We start from the raw sequence: 16,136 nt of genomic DNA on the forward strand, positions 1-16,136 counted from the left end.
TAAATCAATGCTCCATTTTATGTGCCGTCAAAGAAACATTCAGACATGTTTGGTCAAGGCTCAGCGGAGATGGTCGTGTTGATTGACTTAACTTGCATGGTTTTGGACACTCATGTCTAGCTGGCCACTTCCCCTGGATCTTCATGACTCATCTATCTTGTAAAATGGATGAATTTTATTATGGAAAAAGTCTGCACGACATTGAATAACAACACTCTAAACTGCATAACACGTGTATTGATGAACCAAACTGTTGTTGGAGTAAATATTGTCAGCTATATACTACTCCATGACTTTAACTTCAGGTGCAACTGTTTAGTTAATTTTTTTTTTTGGTAGAACTGTTTAGTTAAATTTCCTAGCAAATTATGGAATTTCTAGCCATTTCATCAAATTATGCAGAGGATAGGACTCGTCATTTCTATGGGCCTAAAAATTGTAGTATGGTCTACAGGAGTCCTAAATCTTCTTTTTGGATGAAATAATCTGGCTAGATGGCCTCTGAAGAGCTTGGAAATTTTAAAAATAGCTGTTGAGGAAACATTTAAATTCTGACTGAGAATCTGTTGCCAAGCTAACTGAATGAATATCTGTCGCTAGTTCTGATACATTATCCAATGTTATTGCTCTTGTTTCCAGTACGACAGTTTAGACGGTGCTGTCTTTCCTGTTGTTTTGGGGGGTTGTAAAAAACTCCTAGTGCTGAATATTTCAATTCACTGCAATTAGTGTCATTTCATATCTAGTGTGTGTTTGTGATAGGTTCTAGTTGTTCTAGCAGATTAAATCATCATATAAGTGACTCTTTCTGTTGTGATGCAGCTTTACATTGAAGGTTATCTGCAGGCCATGTTAGATACATTGTATAAGCAAGAATACCTGACAGTCAGAGTCATTGACAACCAGGTAATTGAACTATGTTCTCAGTATGTGTGTATGTGGTTTGCCCTTTTCTTAAAATATGTCAAAATTGAAAAAATGTAGCTTTGTTTTTTCTTAATTATTTATAAATATGTCACCGCTGAAAAGTTCTAGCGCTGTAGTTACCTTCTTCATGAGACTGTAAACTTTTCTGTCAGCACTATTGTAAAATTAGGAATACATGAGGGCATTGACAGCTTGCTTAGCTCTAATTTTATTTTCATAGCAAATTAAGTGCACATGTAGTGATGCCAATCTAAGTGTAACATGAATCGCAAATGACTTTTATGCTCTTTATATTCTGAAGGTTATCCTCAAGAACCTACCACCAAGCAGTTCTCTTATAGAGGAGATTGTGGAACGCGTGAAGGGATTTCTTGTGAGCAAAGCGTTGTTGAAAGGAGATCCTTCAATAGCTTCTCATTCCTTGCGTCACATTAGAGGGGAACGTGTGAGTACTACTATCTTAGTTGCTTCTTGAATGTTTACTAGTATACATACCCGCGTGGATGAGCGGATCGTTTCAATATAAAAAAGAGCGGAGAAAATTAATAAAAATAAATGTATATTTCATACTAAACTTAGTGACCGCATTCAAAAGAATGAAACCAAAAAATAAATAAATGAATTTCATCGAGTTGTCTCTATAAAATTGTTGCTAGAGAAGAACAGTTAACCTCAAAAAATTAAATTTCTTCCTCCAATAAAAAATCAGCCAACTCATTTAGTTTTGCTAGTATCTCTAGCGGTTTGCCACTTTTTCATCGTTCTATACTTTTTTTTTTTTTTGACTTTATCTATTATGATTTTAGTTATGTTGTATAATCCATTGTATGGATTTCTTATCATAATTTAAAAGATACTTTCTCATCTCAAATTCAAATAAATCTTATCTCTATATTTTATAATAATTTTTTAGTTTTCTTTTTTGTGCCGAGGGTCTATTGGAAACAACCTCTCTATCCTCACAAGATAGGGGTAAGGTCTGCGTACACACTACCCTCCCAGACCTCACGGTGTGGGATAATACTGGGTATGTTGTTGTTGTTGTTTCTTTTTTGTGAGTAAGCTTATTTACTCATTAGTTGAAATTCTTTCATTGTTCAATATTTTTTTATTGATTTTATTAAGATTTCAGTTGTGTGGAGTTATATTACGTGTTGGTAAATTGTCAACTTAAAATATAATAGGTTTTAGAATAAATAACTTTTAATATATAAAAATTATTACTTCCTTAAAAAAATGTAAATATTTCTTTCTCTTTTTTGTACATTATTGCATTATTCATTATTTGGTATCTTTATATTTTTATGTTGCCTCTATTAGTTTACTATTTGATAAAATATCCTTTCTTAATATAAAAAGTATTTTACTTGTAATTAAAATATCCTTATTTTTTTAATTAAATTGTAATTTTGCATTCATTAAAAATATAAAGAGAGAAGCCTTTTATTATTTTGTTCAAAAGTCTAAAGAGATGAGCCTTCTATTAATTACATTCTTTAATCGTCTACATTTACAAATAATACTTTTGTATATTATTTAATGATTTTATAATTTTTTTTCTTGGTTATTTTTTTTGGTGTTTAATTTTTTTTCATGAATAATTGTTACATTTATCGAGTGGCGTTGTAGTATCTTGACACTTGGCTTAATCTTATGAATGACTATTTCTTTGTTCAAAAATTGCCAAGTGATTTTTTATTATGTTGCCACATGGCTTAATATGGTGTATTTGTCTCTCCTTTTATTATACATAGATAAGATATAACTACATAATAATTTCTACTATATCTTTATATTTTTTATTTATTTCTTGTAATTATTGTTTATGTTTTTGTCATTAGTTTTATCTATTATAATATTTTTAGTTAAGTGATCATATACATATAGCATGGCCATATGAATTATTATTCAAAAAATTTCTCATCCCAAAAAATAAATTAGTCTCATCCTTTTATATGTCTCTACACTGAAGTTATTTATTTATATATTTTTCCTCTTTTTGTATAATAGTTTCCTTAAACATATATTGATATTTAATTATTTTTAATTCAAATTCAAAAATGTAACTAATTATTAATTAATCTAACTAATTTTGTCCTAAAACTACCACATGTCTTTCTCCTACGCTGCCACTTGGTATAATCTTAGGCTAGACTTCCTTCCTTTTAATAATATAATATATATAGATAGATATAGATATAGATTAATCTTATAAATGACTATTTTTTTGTTCTAAAATTGCCAAGTGATTTTTATTATGGTGTCACTTGGCTTAATATGGTGTATTTGTCTCTCCTTTTATTAATATTTAAATACTATCCATTTAATATAATATAGATATGGATTATAACTTTATAACCAATGACCTTTGACCAAATAGCAATGAGCAAATAACTATATCTAAGGTTTGATATCTTTTACGGAAAACGCGCGTGGAGTTATATTTAGTGTTGGTAACTTGCCAACTTAAAATATAATAGGTTTCAAAATAAGTAACTTTTAATATATAAAAAATATTACTTCCTTAAAAAAATCTGTAAATATTTCTTTCTCTTTTTTGTTCATTATTACTTATCATTATTGCATTATTCATTATTTGGTATCTTTATATTTTTATGTTGCCTCTATTAATTTACTATTTGATAAAATATCCTTTCTTAATATAAAATGTATTTTACTTGTAATTAAAATATCCTTAATTTTTTTTAATAAATTGTAATTTTGAATTCATTAAAAATATAAAGAGAGAAGCCTTTTATTATTTTGTTCAAAATTCTAACGAGATAAGCCTTCTATTAATTACATTCTTTAATTGTCTACATTTACGAATAATACTTCTGTAGGAGTATTATTTACTGATTTTATAATTTTTTCTTGGTTATTGTTTTTAGTGTTTAATTTTTTTTTTCATGAATAATTGTTAAATTTATCAAGTGGCTTTGTAGTATCTTGACACTTGGCTTAATCTTATGAATGACTATTTTTTTGTTCAAAAATTTTCAAGTGATTTTTTATTATGTTGCCACTTGGCTTAATATGGTGTATTTGTGTCTCCTTTTATTATATATAGATAAGATATAACTACATAATAATTTCTATTATATCTTTATATTTTTTATTTATTTCTTGTAATTATTGTTTATGTTTTTGTCATTAGTTTTATCTATTATAATATTTTTAGTTGAGTGATCTTATACATATAGCATGATCATATGAATTATTATTCAAAACTTTTTAATCTCAATAAATAAATTAGTCTCATCCTTTTATATATCTCTACACTGAAGTTATTTATTTATATATTTTTTCTTCCTTTTTGTATAATAGTTTCCTTAAAAATATATAGATATTTAATTATTTTTAATTCAAATTCAAAAAAGTAACTAATCTAACTAATTTTGTTCTAAAATTACCACATGTCTTTCTCCTACGCTGCCACTTGGCATAATCTTAGGCTAGACTTCCTTTCTTTTAATAATATATAGATTATGTAGTATGACATTTTTCTAATTTCTAATTTTGTTTTTGAAATGGGTATGTATTATAAAACATCAGCACAAAGGAAATGCTGGAATCCATATTTACAGATAACAAAATGCAAAAATATCACCTGCACATCTCACAGGGATCTATGACATTTATGATAGATTCTGCTTAATCTACATATTTTTCTTTACATTGTCATCCCATGCTTCATTTTTTTTGATTAGGTAAATTGTATTAACAAAAGGGAGAAAACTCCCGTATACAAGAAATATACTAAAAAGTAGAGAATTTACATCAAAACATGATTCTCTATTTCTCTACAAAAGGCGCCCAATTTTCTATACAAGTGGGGGCTATATGAGTGCACCAAAAATCGATCAAAGATAAAAGACTATTCTTAAGATGGGAAAAAGGAGACTCAATCCCCTCAAACGCTCTCCTATTTCTCTCCCCCCAAACTATCCACAAGAGAGCTAACAGGGCAAACTTCCACGCCTTTTGCCTTCTTCTCCCACGAAAACCGGCCCAGCTATGTAACAAGTCCTTTACAGTGCTTGGCATCACCCATTGAACACCAAAAAGATTCAGGATAACCCTCCACAAACCCGAAGACACGGGGCAATGCAACAAAAGATGATCAACTTCTTCCCCCGAGCTTTTACACATATAGCACTAACTAACGAGTGTAATGCCTCTCTTTCACAGATTTTCAGCAGTCAAGATCACTCCCCTCGCCGCTAGCTATGCCAAAAAGCACACCTTCGTAGGCGCCCTAGGAATCCAGATCGAGGAGTATGGGAAAGGGGCCTCCTCCCTCACCCTGGTAGAAGGACTTTACGGTGAACAAACCATCTCCCCTCAACCCCCATCTCCAAGAATCACAAGAGGGTTAGGGCCTGTCTTGCCCATATAGCAGTTCCAACAAACTTTGGAGCTCCGTAATCTCCCAATCTTGCATGTTCCTTCTAAATGAGAGGTCCCATGCTACCCCCCATTCATGCTCCTTGCGAATAAGTTGAACCATCAATTCTTTCTGATTTGAAACTCTGAAAACGTGAGGGAAAAAGACCCTCAGAGTATTCTCTTCACACCACTTGTGGTTCCAAATGCTGATTTTCCTTCTATCTCCAACCCCGTAAGTGATGCTGCCACTGAAGGCTTCCCAATTATTCATGATGCTCCTCCACATGCCACACCCGAAAGGTGCTGTGATTGCCTTGGTCCTCCAACCCCCTCCATGGAATCATACTTTTCTACTATTACCTCCCTCCATAAAGCGTGCTCCTCTACCCCGAATCTCCACAACCACTTCCCCAACAAAGCTCTGTTGAACACTCTAAGATCTTTTAATCCAAGTTCACCCCACTCCTTTGGGGAAGTGACGGTCCGCCAATTCACCAAATGAAATTTTCTAGTTCCATCTGCCGCATTCCAAAGAAAATTCCTTTGAAGCCGCTCCAGTTTTTCTGTGATGCTCACAAGGACAAGTAATATGTGGGCATACTCGATAAAGTGCTTTTAATAAGCACTTCCTTTCCGCCTTTTGACAAGTACTGTTTTTGCCAGCCTGCTAATCCTTTTTCAACCATTTCGATCACTGGATTCCAAACCGTAGTATACTTATGCGAAGCACCCAATGGAAGTCCCAGGTAAGTAGTGGGAAGAGAGCCCACCTTACATCTAAGAACATAAGACAAAGCACCAATTTTAGTAACCTCACCCACCGGAAATATCTCACATTTGCTGAGATTGATTTTGAGTCCTGATACTATCTGAAACCACACCAAAACTTGCTTAAGGTAGGACAACTGATCCATATCAGCATCACAAAAAACTAGGGTGTCGTCCGCAAAAAGCAAATGAGACACTCTTCGGGCACTGTGCGCCCCAATCGGAGCTGAGAAGCCTCTCAAGAAACCTCCGCCCGATCCATCATTTTACTCAAAGCATCCATCACTAGAATGAATATCATGGGGATAGGGATCTCCTTGCCTGAAACCATGGAGCTGCCAAAGAAATCACACGGGCTACCATTGACCAGGCCAGAGAATCTGACCGAGGAAATGCAAAACTTGATCCTTCCCCTCAATCTTTCCCCAAACCCCATCCGCAACATAATGAAATCCAGGAACTCCCAATTGACATGGTCGAAAGCCTTCTCAAGGTCCAACTTGCAGAGGATGCCGGGTTCTCTATTTTTCATTCTAGAGTCCATAAGTTCATTAGCCACCAGAGCAACATCTAGGATCTGCCTACCTTCCACAAACGCATTCTGGGAGGACGAAAGTGACTCGTCAAGAATCTTCTTGAGTCTATTGGACAACACTTTAGAGATAGTCTTGTAAATGCTCCCCACGAGATTGATAGGCATGTATTCTCTGATGCAAGACGCTCCTTCTTTCTTAGGCACAATAGTAATGAAAGAAGCATTAAAGCTCCTTTCAAAAACACCATTCGCGTGAAAGTATTCAATGGCTTCCATCAACTCCCCCTTAGTGGTGCCCCAACAGTACTGGAAAAAGGTCAAAGAGAAACCATCAGGCCCAGGGGCCTTATCACCAGCACAACTCGACACAGCCTCGTACACAACCTCCTCCCCAAAAGCTTTCTCTAACCACTCACCATCCCCCTCCCCTATGTGATTGAACTCAACCCCCCCCCAGAGTCGGCCTCCAATTCACTCCCTCTTTGTATAAGATCTCATAAAATCCCATTATCGCCCTTTTTACCTCCCCCTCTCCCTCAATCCTCACCCCATCCACTACTAAGGACTCTATGAAGTTTCTCCTTTGGTTTGCAACCGCAATCCTGTGGAAGAACTTAGTGTTCGAATCCCTCTCCTTTAACCAGAGCGCCCTCGATTTTTGCCTCCAACTAGTCTCCTGAGCTATTGCTAACTCAACTATTTCCCTCTTAACCTCCCCCAATCTCACTATCTCAGATTCATCTAGCTCCCCCCCCCCTCTCCAAGTCTCCCAATTCATGCATAAGCTCCCTCATTTTAACTTCCACCCTCCCAAATACCTCCTTATTCCACCGAATAATATTCACCTTGAGCAATTTAAGTTTCTTCGAAAGACGGAATGAAGGTGTCCCTGATACATCATAGCTTGTCCACATTCTTTCACTCTGTCACCAAATCCTGACACTTTCAATCACATGTTCTCAAACGGGAAAGGGGTACGCACCCCCCTCACTCTGCATCCATCTAGCAAGATATGCAAATGATCAGAAGTCAACCTAGGCATGTATTCTCTGATGCAAGACGCTCCTTCTTTCTTAGGCACAATAGTAATGAAAGAAGCATTAAAGCTCCTTTCAAAAACACCATTCGCGTGAAAGTATTCAATGGCTTCCATCAACTCCCCCTTAGTGGTGCCCCAACAGTACTGGAAAAAGGTCAAAGAGAAACCATCAGGCCCAGGGGCCTTATCACCAGCACAACTCGACACAGCCTCGTACACAACCTCCTCCCCAAAAGCTTTCTCCAACCACTCACCATCCCCCTCCCCTATGTGATTGAACTCAACCCCCCCCCAGAGTCGGCCTCCAATTCACTCCCTCTTTGTATAAGATCTCATAAAATCCCATTATCGCCCTTTTTACCTCCCCCTCTCCCTCAATCCTCACCCCATCCACTACTAAGGACTCTATGAAGTTTCTCCTTTGGTTTGCAACCGCAATCCTGTGGAAGAACTTAGTGTTCGAATCCCTCTCCTTTAACCAGAGCGCCCTCGATTTTTGCCTCCAACTAGTCTCCTGAGCTATTGCTAACTCAACTATTTCCCTCTTAACCTCCCCCAATCTCACTATCTCAGATTCATCTAGCTCCCCCCCCTCTCCAAGTCTCCCAATTCATGCATAAGCTCCCTCATTTTAACTTCCACCCTCCCAAATACCTCCTTATTCCACCGAATAATATTCACCTTGAGCAATTTAAGTTTCTTCGAAAGACGGAATGAAGGTGTCCCTGATACATCATAGCTTGTCCACATTCTTTCACTCTGTCACCAAATCCTGACACTTTCAATTACATGTTCTCAAACGGGAAAGGGGTACGCACCCCCCTCACTCTGCATCCATCTAGCAAGATATGCAAATGATCAGAAGTCAACCTAGGCAAAGGAATCTGCAGCACATTCGGCACCAGCTCATCCCAGGCAGGGTTGTGAAAAGCGGTCGCTTCCTCGCTTAAAGCGAGAAGCGAAGCGAAGCGACCCTTAACCCGCTTCTGCTATATGAAGCGACTCAGGTAGACAAAAGCGTGCGCTTCCCACTAAAAAGCGAGAAGCGATGAAGCGAGAATCGAAGCGCTTCGGTCGTTTCTCTGTTTTAAACAGCTGCCAGCCTATTTTATTAAAACAGAAAGGTGTTCAGTGTTCTTTTATTAAAACACGACCAGCAGCAACAGAGATTTTAAGTAGGGTTCCCTTTTCAACTTCAACAGAGATTCAGCAGCAACAAGTATGTGATGATTTCTTTCTCTTCTTCTTCTTTTTCTTCTTTTTCTTTTTCTTTCACTGTTTCAGCATCCAAATAGCAGCGAAATGCTGGCGAATTTTTTTTTTGACCTTCGGTTCTTCTTTCTCAGTCTTCTACTCTTCGTTGAAATGCTGCCCAGTTCTTCTTTCATTATTTTTATGCTGCCCAGTTTTTAACAGAATGGTATACTGCCCTTCCTCTTATTTTTATATCCTTTATTCTTAGTTAATATTGCCTTTCTTATGTGTTATGTAGTTGTTCTTTTAATGACAATCTTGTAGAGGAATATGATGCTCATTTTGTGCTTTAATTGATGCTACTCTTTAATTTTTACATTGAAGTATTGAACATTTGCTTACAGTTACACAGTTACATGTGTTGTCTATGTAATATTTATTTTAATATTTTAAAAAAAAAAATTCCGCTTCACTTCAAAAAAGCGAGCGCTTCGCTTCTCGCTTTAAGCGAAATGGGGGTTGTCGCTTTTTCTCGCTTCACGCTCTTCACAACACTGATCCCAGGAAGGAGATACCAAAAATCTATCAAGTCTAGACGTTGAATTAGAATCCTCCACCCTGGCCCAAGTAAACCTTTCCCCTGACAAAGGACAGTCAATGAGAAAATAATCATTGATGAAGTCAGAGAACTCCTCTATAGCCCTCGAAATCGAACTACACCCTAACCTCTCCTCCGGGAACCTTATAGTGTTAAAATCTCCTCCTAAAACCCATGGAATGTCCCATGCCCCCATGGCATTGGCCAGTTTCTCCCAGAAAGACACCTTGGACCCTTCTCCTACCGGTCCGTATACTCCCCCAAATCCCCATTCAACCCCACTCACTCTATCTTTAACAAGAGCTGCTAAAGAGATCACTCCCTTCTTAATCTCCTTTACCTCCAAGCTCCTATCATCCCACATAAGAAGAATGCCCCCGACATTTCCCGTTGCTGGGACCCAATCATATTTCACCCAACTACCGCCCCAAACACTCCTCACAATCGTATCCGACAAAACTTCCATTTTGGTCTCCTGAAAACAAACTAAGTTGGCACCCCTCTCTCTAACTCCCACTTTGTTGGCCCTTTTGTTTGGGTCATTCATTCCCCTCACATTTCATGAGAGAGTCTTAACTTCCATAAGCAATAATTTTTCCATGTCCCCACCCCCCCTAGCCGAGCCCCCTTCCTCCCTGTCACACACCTGGCCCCTTCTCTGGTACACCACTACATCCCCTAAATAATTTTGCTTTTCACCTTGACCCAACTCCCTCCCTGCACCATCATGAAAAGACTGTTGCTCAATCTCCCTCAACAGTTCTAACACCCTATCTTCTTTCCTTTCAAAAGAAACACCTAAAAATTTCTCAAAGTTTAAAAGTTTATCCTCCATCCAGTAAAACATACTCCCCCCCCCCCACACACCCCAATGCCGAAATTGGACAAGCATCTTCTACTTCTACTTCTACCCTTTCTTTGCTCTTACCAGAGGAATACAGGACCATAGCATTGCCTTGACCCAACTCCCTCCCTGCACCATCATGAAAAGATTGTTGCTCAATCTCCCTCAACAGTTCTAACACCCTATCTTCCTTTCCTTCAAAAGAAACACCTAAAAATTTCTCAAAGTTTAAAAGTTTATCCTCCATCCAGTAAGACATACCCCCTTACCAATGCCGAAATTGGACAAACATCTTCTACTTCTACCTTTTCCTTGCTCTTACCAGAGGAATACAAGACCATAACATTGCTAGCAATAAGAGCTTTAGGTGCCGGAAAATGCCCACCTTTGCCTTGGGAGACACCAACCACTGAAATTACCACCCCGCTGCTATTTGGATGACCAGAAACACTAGAAGAACATCGTGAAGGAATAAAGCAAGAATCCGGCGATCCGGCGGCGACACCTCTCGCCTATCGAACTTCTGTTCAAAAACCTCGTCCAACCCCGCTGCTATTCGGATGACCAGAAACACCAGAAGAACATCGTGAAGGAATAAAGCAAGAATCCGGCGATCCGGCGGCAACACCTCTCGCCTATCGAACTTCTGTTCAAAAACCTCGTCCAAAAACTTGTATAGAGAAGGATTTCCCACGGCGCAACAGTTCTTTCATACCAACTTAGCTTCTCGGCGCTGCTATTGGCATAACAACCGGTACACCATAAGTTAGCCTAACCCAGTCCTCTCGTACTAGGGTTGGCAGATTTACCAAAATCAACTTGGACAGGTGCAACAATCTCCCCAGAATAAGAAGCAGCACGGAGCGACATCTCAGCAATGCTACGCACACTAGAAGAGGGAAAGTTGGAGTTGGGGCCACCAGTGGCGGATGGTTGGAGAACCACACCACCAGCTTTAGCCGGCGCTGCCCCTGAAGCAGAAACGGGGGCCTTCATAGAGGAATGCAGGTCGCCGGAACTTGGTAAAGCACTGGGCGAAGCGCCATTGACGGAAGAAGAATGACCGGCGTTTCCAATAGGCTTAGGAGCCACTTCAGTCGTAGCTTGAAAGATTCTAGGCCGCTTAGGTTCAATTTGAATAGAATTGGGATAAGTGGAGCGGGGGTTCTGGGCCCATGTATGGAGGCCCAGATCTATTCCTCATAAGACATGGGCTGGCCCCATAGTTATTAGAAGAGAACTGACACATTCTGTCTTTCCAGCCCGTTTTACTAACCCAGGGACAATCTCGTCTTTTCCTCCTATTAAAATTTTGTCTTCTTCCAAATTCAAACCCGGGTCTCTTCTCGATTTGATGGTCGTTTCCGGCTGAGACCACTGTTCCGGCGAGCCCCTTTTACCCGCCTCCAAAGACTGATTTCCCCTCCCTTCTCTTCTAAGGCTGGCCAAGAGGCAGCTTTGATGACACATGTTTTTCAACTTTCTAGATTCTAGAGAGAAGTAGGAATCCATTTTAGGCTTTTTAACCACTAATTATCCAATGCTTCATTACTGAATTGTTCCAATTTACCGACACTCTTTTGCATAAAGCACTTTCTATTTGGTAAATTGAGGAATTTCGCCCTCTACTATGTTTTCTCATCTTGAAGGTATCTTTTTACGTATTTATTTGTACTTTTATTCTGTTTGTTTGACACTGCTATTCATGTTTATTGCTTTAGGAATGGAAACTAGTACCAACAGTGCTGACCTTGTTTGAACACCTTTTTGTGAGTTTTGCAATTCGGATGTTACGGAAGCAAGCTAGTAAAGTAGTTGGGAAAGTAAATTGGAAGCAGAAAGTTGAAGCTGATGATCAGAAAGCCATTGTACCCACATCTCGGGGTGGTTACCAAAAGCTGAGCTTTGTCTGGAAATGGGGAATCGGAAAGTTTGTTTTGTCAGGGATGCTAGCATATGTGGATGGACGATTATGTCGCTATATTCCTAATCCTATAGCCAGAAGGATTGTTAGTGGCTTCTTGTTAAGTTTTCTGGAGAGAAACGACGAATAATTATCGTTTTCTTAAGCTTTCTCATTAAATATAAATGGCAAGTGCACTTTATTCAGAGGCTTCCTTATCAAAGGATAAAGATTACCCCCTCCCCTTTCAATCATATGATGATATTTGATTGGATATAGAATTTAAGAAATATTTCGATACAAAAGTTAATTATTTATAACATCCCAATAATATCTAGAGTTTAATGGTTTTCAATGTGTAATATCATCTTTAGGCGAACAGGTTGTAACAGTTAAACATGAAGGGCATAATTGGAGGAATGCCCTTAGATCATGAATGAATTGTGTTACTTATACTTGATTGGATAAAAGCTTTAGATGTTAAATTTGATTTGTTTATTATATTTGTGGAGTGGAAGAAAGTTGAACATTTTTTAAAATTATAAGTTGTAAATGGTCATACTTATATATATATATATATATATATATATATATATATATATATATATATATATATATGTAATGTTTTCTTTTGTAAAAGATTGTCATATTAATTGAGATGGAAAGGTAAAAATTGCACGGGGCGCCTTATTTGGTCGTCCCCATTTAACCTGTACCCGCTTTTTATTTTTTTTTAAAAACTTGTACCCACTTCTGACCTTTTTTTCTCTTCTTCATCTTCTTTTTCTTCGTGTAACAATGATTTTGTATAGTAGTTGCGAACATATTTTAAGGTAGTTTATCATGTTTTACAGTGGTGAGTTTGTTGTGACGCTTTATTTTTTACTATTGCTTAGGGTTTCTTCTTTTTCTTTTTCTTAATTGCAAAACGGGCTTGTTCAATTTATTGTTATTTTGACAAATTGATGATGGGAGTTTGTTTCAAATTTGAGCTCATTTGGAGTAGATTTAGGTATTAAATGGTATATTGGATTGTTAAAATTCGAAGAACAAATTTCTGGTTTTGGGGCAATTTGCATTTCAGGCCTATTTGGCCTTAAGTGCATGAAAACGTTGGTTGCACTTTTAGACCTTTTGGCCTTAAGTCTCAGACTTATTGGCCTTAAGTGCATGAAATGATTGGTTGCACTTCGGACCTATTTGGCGTTAAGTGCATCTGAAGTGCTTCAAACTAATTTTTTTAACTTTAGATCCGATAAGCCTGAAGTTGATCGTAAAGTGGGTAGGCTTGCAATTATTTTTTGCAAAGTGGGTATAGGTTCAATTGTGACCCCAAAATCGAATATAGATGCAAAAACCTTGATGAAAAGGGTGTAACCTAATATCTTGCAATATGTATAACTTTGTTGAGTACTACCGTTTCGGGGTTCATATTATCTTTCAAAATTGAACAAGAATTTTGTATGGGTCGAAATCTATCTCACTATTTGGTGGGAAGTAACTTCGAGAAAAGAGTCGGTTGAGGTCGACCAGGAGATGGTGAAGCATGTGGTCGAGATGCAGACACAGGTCGATGATGAGCACGGCGGAAAGAACTGTAACGACTAATTTACTATGGTAGGATATTAAAGAGAATATTCCTTTGGATATTCTTTGTACTTGTGTTATTAGGGTTTATTGGGAGTATGTTACATATAAATAGGAAAAAAGACAATGAATAAAGATATGTGATATTCATTTGATAAGAACACTTTTCAGAAGAAGAATATCTCTCTCTCTAGGGCATTCATTATGGGTGAATCATTCATTCTATTTATTTAAATGTCAAATAATTTGGCATCGTCTGTGGGGATTTTCTAGTTAAATTTTTAGATTCCTCTAGATCTACAACTAACACGGATTGCTAACGTAAAAAAAGAGAGACCAAGAACAAGATTCCCTTTCTTTGTATACACAGATCTAATGTATACAAACCTCATGAGCGACCTCCCAACTAACCTCATGAGCATCATCAATGAGAGCTCTGAAGCAGTGGACGAGGACGCAACGCCCAATGCCTCCCCCAGACGAGGCGGGTCACCCCTCCTCACTGTAGCATCATAAAATCTCTTGGTAAGGGAACCTCCACATCCTTGATGGAGGAGACGCCACCAGCAGTATAAAAGCTCATTGAGGCTTGGCTAACTGACACGCTAACCAGTGTCCTCCTTAAGCCCGTTCGGGACGCGGCTACAGAAAGCGCAAGGACTTGCATTATACTGCCAGCAGGCGAGCAACATGATCAACTTCCTCCTCCTCCTGCAATGACAAGTATTACTCACAATGTTGTTAGCAATGAAGGTGGCGGCACTCTCGCGGCCATTCTGAAAAGGATGGAGGAAATGGAAAATGAGAACAAGGTACTTCGGGACCAAATGAGAGAACACCAAGAAAGGGTCGATAATATACCGGGCGCTCCTAAGCTCTTGCCGAAGAGAGATGCCGGTCGGTTCATATAGCAGCCGTATAGTGACGATGTCGCCCCACATGCCATACCAAAGACCATTAAAATGCCACCTTACCTGAAAATATACGACGACACGACCAACCCGAAAATCATGTGACCCACTGCGTCACCGCCGTGAAAGGCAATGACCTCGCCAAGAAACAAGTATCCTCTATTTTGTTGAAAATATTCGGTGAGACCCTCACTGGAGGAGCATTAACATAGTATTCACAACTGCCCGCGCGTTCCTTTGAAACATTCGAAGAAATGGACGACAAGTTCATAACAGCCCATGTTGGGGCTAAGAAGGTAGAGGCAAGAGTAAACGACATATTTTCTATCAAACAGACACCGAGAGAGGGATTGAGGGACTTCCTCGCCCAATTCAACCGAGTAAGAATGACCTTATCGAATGTATAGGAAGGGATGGCTATCGCAGATTTCCAGAACGGGCTGAGCAGAAATGATTCAAGGGCAACGAGAAAGTTGTTAAGTCGGCTTATGAAGTACCCCCAACGACTTGGGATGAAATACACAATGCGTATTGTCCCGAAGTCCGAGCAGACGAGGACGACCTCAATGGGCCGACTCATCGACTGACCTCAGTACAAGCCGAACCCAGAAAATATCAAAGAAAGGATATCAGGAGGACCTCGCAGCTCCACGACCCAACAGGGAGCGGCATATACCATATGTCAAAACTTTCATTGCATCCTCTTCCTGCCATGAAGAGGGCCCACCCCGATCAAGAGCAGGGACTCACCGGAACAAAAGAGGTATGCTCTCCTATTATCCGCTCACAATTTGTGTGTGTCACCTACAGAATTAGTCTACGCCTTGGAGAAGCTCGGAACTAAGGTGAAGTGGCCACAAAAGATGAGGTCATACCCGAATACCAGAAAATCATATGCCCTTTGCGAGTTCCACCAAGAGCGAGGACACAAAACTGAGGATTGCATCGCCCTAAGACAGGAGGTCGTAAACATGCTATGATAGGGACACCTCAAAGAGTTGTTGAGCGACCGAGGGAGGACTAATTTTGCCAGAGGACGTGAACAACATCAAGGACCGCCGAAACCACCCTTGCCAACCTGCACCGTCCACATGATCATTGGAGGCATTGACGATGCTTTTATCAACAATGTGAAATTCACCATAACCCACAAGCTCAAACGGTCAATCACCCACGAACGGTATAATGAACTCGAAGAAAGTATCATCTTCGACAAGTTAGATACCAACGGTTTGGCTTTCCCTCACTATGATGCTCTTGTTATCACTTTACAAATTTTAGATACCAATGTGAGGCGCATTATGGTAGACGATGGAAGCGGCGCGTGCATTATCCACTCTTGAGTACTTGCACAAATGAAACTCGAAGATAAGAGTACCGCGCTGCATCACGCTAACAAGTTTAACAATGAAGTTGAGCGAACATCCGGTGAGATCACACT

General features: G+C 38.8%; 1 protein-coding gene across 2 annotated transcripts in view; it reads left to right on the plus strand.

Annotated features, from left to right (window-relative positions):
• The window catches only part of LOC104103563 (uncharacterized), a 59,107-nt gene extending 46,704 nt beyond the window's left edge, over positions 1-12,403 (plus strand). For both annotated transcript variants that reach the window (XM_070195993.1, XM_070195994.1), the window contains 3 exons: positions 823-906; positions 1,229-1,372; positions 12,016-12,403. In XM_070195993.1, coding sequence (XP_070052094.1) covers positions 823-906; positions 1,229-1,372; positions 12,016-12,348 — 561 coding nt within the window. In that variant the 3' untranslated portion in view covers positions 12,349-12,403. The remainder of the gene's footprint in view (positions 1-822; positions 907-1,228; positions 1,373-12,015) is intronic.
• The last annotated feature ends 3,733 nt before the right edge of the window (positions 12,404-16,136 follow it).

The sequence above is a fragment of the Nicotiana tomentosiformis genome, chromosome 2, assembly GCF_000390325.3.
Source record: "Nicotiana tomentosiformis chromosome 2, ASM39032v3, whole genome shotgun sequence".
Classification (NCBI taxonomy): domain Eukaryota; kingdom Viridiplantae; phylum Streptophyta; class Magnoliopsida; order Solanales; family Solanaceae; genus Nicotiana; species Nicotiana tomentosiformis.